At 42.6% G+C, this 8,333-nt stretch overlaps 1 protein-coding gene across 1 annotated transcript in view; it reads right to left on the reverse strand.

The window, feature by feature from the left end:
• PAXIP1 (PAX interacting protein 1) overlaps positions 1–8,333 on the reverse strand; it is a 77,306-nt gene that overhangs the window by 53,521 nt on the left and 15,452 nt on the right. The window contains exons 6-7 of the mRNA XM_019507941.1: positions 3,613–3,676; positions 2,897–3,010 (exon numbers count right to left, since the gene is read on the reverse strand). Of these exons, the coding sequence (XP_019363486.1) occupies positions 2,897–3,010; positions 3,613–3,676 (178 nt within the window). The remainder of the gene's footprint in view (positions 1–2,896; positions 3,011–3,612; positions 3,677–8,333) is intronic.

Consider the following 8,333-nt stretch of genomic DNA (forward strand, 5'->3'; position numbering starts at 1 on the left):
AAGCTGGATGTATACAAGTCCATAGGGCTGGATGCAATGCATCTGAAGGTGCTGAGGGAGTTGGCTGATGGAATTGCAGAGCTGCTGGACACTATCTTTGAAAACTAATAGTGATCAGCAGAGATCCTGGTTTCCCATTTCCCACAGAAAAACAGAGAAAACCATGGATTTTCCCCTTTTTCAAAGAGCTCTGCAGGCTGGCTGAGTTCCAGCCTACAAAAGCTGTTTGCAAAATGGCAGGGAAACTCTCAACCCTACCAGGAGGGGAAGGGAGGGGGAAGGGCAGGGCCCAACACTTGCAATTATGGGAGGCTGCTTCAGGCTCACTGTTTTTGCTGGAGGTAAGTGAGACTTGGGGGTTGTGGGGCAGGGCTGGGGGGAAGCTGCCTAGGGGCTGAGGGAGCAGGGAGGTTTGCAGTCAGCCAGGCACTCCAGCCAGGAGGGGGTTTGCAGCCTCCCCCCTCCCAGCCGAAGTGCTCGGCTGGCTGGAAACCCCCACCTCTCCTAGCTAGCTGCAAACCTCCCTGCTCCCTCAGCCTCCAGCCAGCTTGGGCACTCCCCAGCTGGGCACCCAGGCTGGGAGGTGGGGTTTGCAGCCAGCCAAGCACTCTGGTCAGGAGCAGGCAGGCTGCAAACTCCCTCCCAGCCAGAGAAAGGGAAGAAGGAGGATCCAGGGAACTATAGACCAGTCAGCCTCACCTCAGTCCCTGGAAAAATCATGAAGCATGTCCTCAAAGAATACATTTCTCAGCACTTGTAGGAGAAAAAAGTCATTAGGAATGGTCAGCATGGATTCACCAAAGGCAAGACATGCCTGACCATCCTGATTGCTTTCTATAATGAGATAACTAGCTCTGTGCATGCAGGGAAAGCAGTGGATGTTATATACCTTGACTTTAACAAGGTCTAATAAAAGATATCAGATTCACCCAAAGAACCTTGTCTGCCTATGTCCTTAGACCAACATGGCTACAACCTACACCCCTTGACATTAGCAAGGCTTTTGATGTAATCTCCCACAGCATTCTTGCATGCAACTTGAGGAAGTATGAGGTGGATGAATGGACTGTAAGGTGGATAGAAAGGTGGAAGATTATCAGGCTCAATGGGTAGTAATCAATGGCTCAATGTCTAGCTGGCAGCTGATATCAAGGGGTTGGTCCTGGGGCCAGTTTTGTTCATTAACAATCTAGAAGATGGGCTGGACTGCACCCTCAGCAAAGTTCATAGATGACATCAAGCTGGGGGTGTGGCGGGGGTGTGCTGGGGGCGGGTCGGGGGTGTGTCAGGGCTTTTGAGAATCCTCCGAATTTTCGTGGGGGGTGTGTCGGGGGTGTGTGTGTGTGTGTGTGTGTTCAGTATGGTTTATAAAGCATTTATGTACTAAATAATGGCCCAAAATAGTACTTCATCTTCCAAGAGGAAAATCCTTTCAAGGTTTTTTAACTTAGCACTCTTTCTAGATTACGCTCCCTCCATCTCCAGTACCTGAAAGAGCAATAAAAGAAGGCACTGCAATGGCCCTGTTACATATTGCAGTTAGCACATGCTAACTGCACTTGCAATACTAGAGTCCAAGCATTCAAGTGGTAAGACCTGTGATAATTGTCACTGCAGCACAGTAAAAGGTAGGCCCTTTCCACAAGGAGCATCTCCAGATCATATTGTCTAACATGTTCTGAGTCAACTTTGGACTACTCCATGGAGGTGCCTGCAATCAGAAGACGCCTGTATGGTGGGACAGGTAGGAGCCTGACAAAGCTGGCTGTCAGGCTCCCACCCACCACTGCACTGATGCCATGCTGGTTCAAGGCTCTGGTGCAGTAAGGAGGCTGGGAGCCTGACAGACAGCCATTTGACAAGCTCCCAACCTCCCCACTATACAGGAGCCAAAGCTCCAGTGTAGAGCAGGAGTTGGGAGCAACGCTGGCACCGAGCCCCATATATCACATAGAAGCCAGTTCAGACCTCAAGTGTGGTGCAGGGACTGGGACCAGCTCCCACGCTGATGTCACTCCTAGCCCCTGCACTGCACCAAACCCTTAAACGGGCTCCCATGCAGTATGGGGATTGGCTCCTGTGCCATTGTCAGTGTTGCTCCCAGTCCCCATACCTCACCAGAGCCTTTAACAAACTCCAATGAAATAGCAGAGCTGAGACTGAAGAGCAGCTGACTACAATCTATACTGTGGTGTGATACTACAATCTATATTTATATCGTAGTAAGCATTAACATGTGACCACTCAGAAAACATTCTAAGTCATATTAACACTTACTACAATCTAAATATAACATGTGCTAACTAGACTATGTAACAGGGTCCTAAATCGCCCCTCCCAGCCAGAATACAGTCCAGCAACAACAATAAAGTCGATATGGTTTTATAATATTTCTGCTCTAGGATTGTATTTTTGTTCAGGACTGCCACCTATGCTTTTATGAAGAATCACTAATGAACCTAGTGTATCTAGATATCTATCTATAGATAATCTCTCTCGCTCTATATATCTATCTATATATATAGATAGATATAGATATAAATAAATAAAAAGGTGGTTTATCCTTACAGTTGGCTTATATAAAAACTAATAATCCAACTGTAAGGATAAACCACCTTTTTTATTAAATGGCTATTTCATAACATCTGAATTCTTTATTAAACTACAGAAGTAGATAAAAATAAAACAGAAGATGGGACACCTTTTGAATTAAACTTATGGCTGTAGGGAAAATAAACACAAAACAATGAATGCAATGCATTGCTCTGATCGGTTCAACAACTCAAGATCAGCAAGCAATTCGAAGACACTTATATTCAGGAAGGGAGAAAATTGATTACTCAGAAGCAAATAACAGCTACAAACAGGAAGGACTGCACATGTAATAAACTCTTACCCCCTTTGGCTCAGGCACAATCAAATGAGTACACGTATTATTGAGACTCAGCTGGCAATTCCCTCCATAAAAAGTAATCAAAGCCCACAGAGTACTTCGGTCTTCAGATGAAACCTAATGGAAAGTTAAAAATAAAACCTTTTACGTCAATGCAACAAGCCTTTTTAGTTCTGTTTGGGGGGACAGGGGTTTGCTTTAAGACCATTAATATAATTCATGAAATTCTGTAGAGGAATCTGGCTAGTGCTGTACTTCACGCTACTGTTAATTATCAGATTAGCATGAAGTTGAGGGAGGCAAATGCATTAAAAAGGATGAGTAGCGCTAGTGGATGCTCTTTACTTTTATAAATCTGAAATCAAGATATTTTCTTCTGAGACAATAAAGTTACAGCTACCAAATCAAATGCAGTCAACTATCAAGTATTGCACATTCACTTATTATGGCTATACTATGTGTTCTATGTATTATAGGTCCGCCTTCATTTGCCTCACATTTGGTAATATTAAATCAACACAAGGAATATGTGGATTCTGCTTGCGACATTCGATGAAGTTTGCTGTCAAACACCACTCTGATGATCGCCCACCTGTCACACTTGAAGAAAGTCGTACGACCATTTAGAAACACTAAAAGGATAACAAGTATGAGACTATAAACAAGCCAATGCGCATATCCCAATCATTCTGAGTTGTATGCATTTAAAATGTTCTCACCTGAGAGAGACAAGCAGTGACTCCAAAAAAGATCTGGCATGATTCTGGAGAGAAACCATTCACTCTGGAAAACAGATGTCAAGGACAGAACTAACTGAAACAAACTTCTAGAGGGAACTTGGAAGAAAATCATCTTATTCCTCAGACTTCCCAGATATTGGCATACATTTGACCACCCAAAAAATAATCCTTCATGAACCCTGCATCTCCTGCATATCTTCTTTGACAACCTCAGACTCATTAAGACTACTCACGTATGTAGTAAAGTTAAGAAAGCACGTATGTTTGGTGAAGACCTTAAGTTCTACTTTATTTTGTTCTGCTCCACATTGCCTACAAAATACAGAGCAAGGACAGGAATGCTTTATAAATATTTTAAATGTCTGGCTGTCTCCTTCTGTATTTCACTTTCTTCAGTAGCACTTTTTTCCACTTTCTGCAGCAGAACAGTGCTTTTTCATACAAAATCTAGCAAGATGTACTACTTCATTATTTATAAAGAAAGTTTATACCTCTTGCTAAAAGAGCATCAGAGATATGGTCTTCATCTGAACATAGCTTAATGCCTTACTACCAGCATTATAATTCAGGATTGGCAACAACATGCCCATGACTGTATTCCCATAAATTAAATGTAAAGGAAATCACCATGTCATGAAAAACTCTCTTCTTGAAGAAATACTACAGTAAAATTTTTTGCCTGGGTTATCAAAGAAACATGGATATACAGTTACATCATCATCATCTTCGTTAATCCTTCATGGTCAAGGATGACTGTTTTCCACGACTGTCTTATCTGTGGGTCTGAAGGCAGCAGATCAGGCCGATCCGGGATCGACAGACTCTGCTGCAACTCAATCATGTGTTTCTGCGCAGGGTGGGGGGCTCTGGATTCTTTAGTCCATGACATATTGTTTCTGCCACTCCCACTTTTCTGTCTCCTACTGTTGTTGCTGTAAGGTTTCAAAGTACTGAGATCCTTGCAACAGACTCTTCCTCCATTTGGGGCAGTTCTGGGTGATAGTCTCCCACGAGTTCATGTCAATGTTGCATTTTTTTCAAGTTTGCCTTAAGTATGTCCACGAAGAGTTTCCTCTGCCCTCGTGAGCATACACTTTGACCGAGCTAGGAGAATAACACTTAGTTCAGGAGTCTGGAGCTGGAAATCTGGATAATGTGGCCAGCCCAGCCAAGTTGATGTTGAATGATCATTGCCTTGATGCTTATATTTGGTGACAAGAGGACATTAATGTTAGTGAATCTATTTTCCCACTGGATTTGGAGGACCTTCTGCAAATAGCATTGACGGTACTTCTCCAACAACTTGAGGTGTCTCCCTGTATGCTGTCCATGTCTTGGCACCATGCAATAAAGTGGAGATATTTTGCTTGATAAACTGTGAGCTTGGTTTCAGATACGATGTTGCAATCTCTGAACCCTCATTTCCTCAGGTGTTCAAAGGCTCCACTTGCACATTTAAGGTAATGGTGGGTTACTTTATTATGTCAGCCTTCTGTGACAGATGGCTCCTGAGGTGCAGGAAATACTCAACCTTCTCTAGAGTCTCATGGTGAATCTGAATTACCAGAGCTTGGGACTGCTCAGGAAGAGCCTGTTGATGGAGGACCTTCGTCTTCTGCAAGCGTCAGTCCCATTTTCTTGTATGCCTTGGTAAAGACATCAACGATTCTCTGAAGGTCTGCTTCTGAGTAAGCACAGACTGCAGCATCATCATCAGTGTACTGGAGCTCAATGATTGAGCTCAGGGTAGTCTTGGTTTTGACTCAGAGTCAACTGAGATTATCATCCATTTGGTAGTTTAGCTCCACTCTGACCGGAAGCTGGTTCGTGGTTAGATGTAACATCCCTGGGGTCTTCTGGGATTTCCTCATCATTCCAAATCTTTAAGATGAGGGCATGCAGCTGTAATGCGAGCTTCTCTCCCTCCTGCTTGAAGATTTCAGGGGGCAATCCACCACCTCCAGATGCTTTGTCATTCTTCATCTGTTTGGTGGCACTTGGATTCTCTACCAGGAAACATCAAGGCTGGTTTGATGAGAATGACCGAGAGATCCAATTGACTTACTGCAAACACAAGGGCTTTTGTACTTGGCAGAACGACATCAGCTCCAAGCAAAAGAAACTGAATCACCAAGAAACCAAGGCAGAGGTCCAAAGAAGGACCTGGGATATGAAGAACAGCATATGAGATACAGCAAAAAGGATACTAATCTGACCCCTACTAATCTGACCCCTACCATAAGAATTGGGCATCTGTTTGTCATCACTGTTCCCCATCCCCCATTATAGTCATCTTCTGCTAGCCTCTTCTAAGATTAGATTTGTACCTAATAGTATCAATCCAGGCCTATGACTAACTTCATTGGCATCACAGACCCATATACCTCAAAACCAAAATACTCCAGGAGTTAGATTACTCTTTGTGAATTGCAGCTGTCTCTCTATACAGATCCCAGATGCGAAACGTTATTTGGGATAGGAAGAAAGAAATGTGTACAATATCAACATTATTGCTACCATAATCCAAGAGAAAAATGCTGGAGAAACACAGATTTATAGGATGGTAAAACAGGCAAGCTTTAAAGTCTCCTTTAAGAACGCGTTAAAATACTTCAGGCAGGGCGCTGCTCTGCTCGTCCACGATTCTCCGAGAAAGAATGGGAGCTGGCTTTCACACTCCAACCAAAAGTGAGCAATGGCTAACTTAAATCACATCACAGCCTCTTCACAGTTTGCCAAGCTGGGAAGTGGACAAAGCTGTGCCTATAAGTCTTGCACAGCTCCATAAAGACAATATCCAGTGAACTCATTAGATCAGTTATGGGTAGGCCCTTTGCAAATATCACAGGCATCTCAGAAGTGGAAGTGGAGCTGAGAAAATGTAAATCGGCCCTGAGAAAATTCCTCAACCAAATTATTACAAATGTTTACATTAACAAAAGCTGGAAGTTGCCTCAAAAAAAATCTGCATCTGTGTGGTCTGGTTGAGTCACCTGCCACTGCAGATACAGAAAATACATGAGGGAAACTCAGGAGGTAGGACATTCACCTCTTGCCAGCAAATGACAGGTCTGTTGCACAAAGCTTCAAGAAGGCTGAAATTCCTATTGTAACAGACCTATGGACCATGACACGGGGAAGAAAAGTGTCTGTCTATTAAGTTCATTTGGAGCAAGTCCAGACTGACAAAAGGCAGAAGCCTCAGAGAAGCCAAGGATACAGCCATGGCCAAAAGCATCCTCCCAACAGGCAGTCATGGGAAAAGTTTTTGAAAAATGTAACTAGTTAAAGTTAAAAGTTAGCAGCCTTTAAAATTAACTTAATAGTTAAGTTAAAAGTTAAATATTTCCACTTTCAACTAGTTAAAAGGTAAGTTAAAAAGAGAGTAACTAGTTAAAAGTTAAGTTGATTTGTGAGAAATGCATGAAACATGGTGAATTGCCTCTTAATATCATTTTTCATTTTCAAATGCAATGAATGGGTTTCTTTTCCATAAGCTCACAGAAGCGCACTAATTTACTCGGCACTCACCCTGCTTTACCTGAAAATAATGTTATACTTGTCATCCAGTTTTCAACGTAACAATTTACCAATACCTCTGTACTGTTAGATCCTTCTCACCCTCTCCATGTAAAGTACTTTGTAAAAGTCAATGCATCATATAGGTATACCAGAAAGGAGATGTTCATAGCCAGGTGACAAATGAAAGCTGTTTCCACCGAAAACCTCTGTTGTTACTTCTATTGCTCAAAAGGTAACAAAAGGGTATGAAATACATCTGAATTAGAAATAATGAAAGTGTCTGAAAATCAGTATTAGACTGAAATGAGAAAATCAGTTTAAATGAGAAAAAGGCTGTTCAGCTGCATAGCAGAAACTGTTTTAAAATGCTTACTGAACTTCAGCAAAAGCTGCATTTCAAAATTTATATCTGACAATTTTCCTCCTCTGTCTTGCAAAACTAAGCCTCCGCTACTGAACAATCTCTCTACATCAGGGGTGGGCAAAATACAGCCCGGGGGACAGATGCAGCCCGCCAGGCCATTCTATCCGGCCCATGGGGCCTCTAAAAAATTTAGAAAATTAATGTTTATCTACCCTGGGCTGCCTGTCATGCAGCCCTCGATGGCTTGCCAAAACTCAGGAAGCAGCCCTTTGCCCAAAATAATTGCCCACCCCTGCTCTACATGGGCAGATGAGGGAATGCTTGTGTTTTAACGGACGAATAGTTTTTTTCATAGTAGGTGACATCTCAGATAAGTTTCTCACAGATGACAAGTAATGCTCAACATCTTGGGCCCTGGGCTGCTGGTTCTGATCTTCATTAAAATTAAAAAAGTCATCATCTGCTTCACCCCCTCACTACTTGTTCCCAGTCTTACTGGGATCAATGTCTCTGCTTGCTTATGCTTGTTCCCTCTCCTACAGCCAGCTGGCTGCCCTGTTGACTTCTGCAAATGCACAGAAAATGCCATCATGAACTAAGGACTTGTAGTTCTTAAGAGACCATATCTCATAGGAAGGCACACTACTCTCTGTCTCAAACAAGAAGTCCCAGAGTTTCAATAAAGAAATACCATCCCATGCAAGTCCTCAGGAAAAACTATGGGAAAGCCGGATTTCAGTTTTTTAAACCTTTTAGCTTAACTTATACTTTAACAAAAAATTAAAGTTAAAAAAAAAAAAAAAAAAAAGTTAAC

The sequence above is a fragment of the Gavialis gangeticus genome, unplaced genomic scaffold, assembly GCF_001723915.1.
Source record: "Gavialis gangeticus isolate Ggan-Ray unplaced genomic scaffold, GavGan_comp1, whole genome shotgun sequence".
Lineage (NCBI taxonomy): Eukaryota > Metazoa > Chordata > Crocodylia > Gavialidae > Gavialis > Gavialis gangeticus.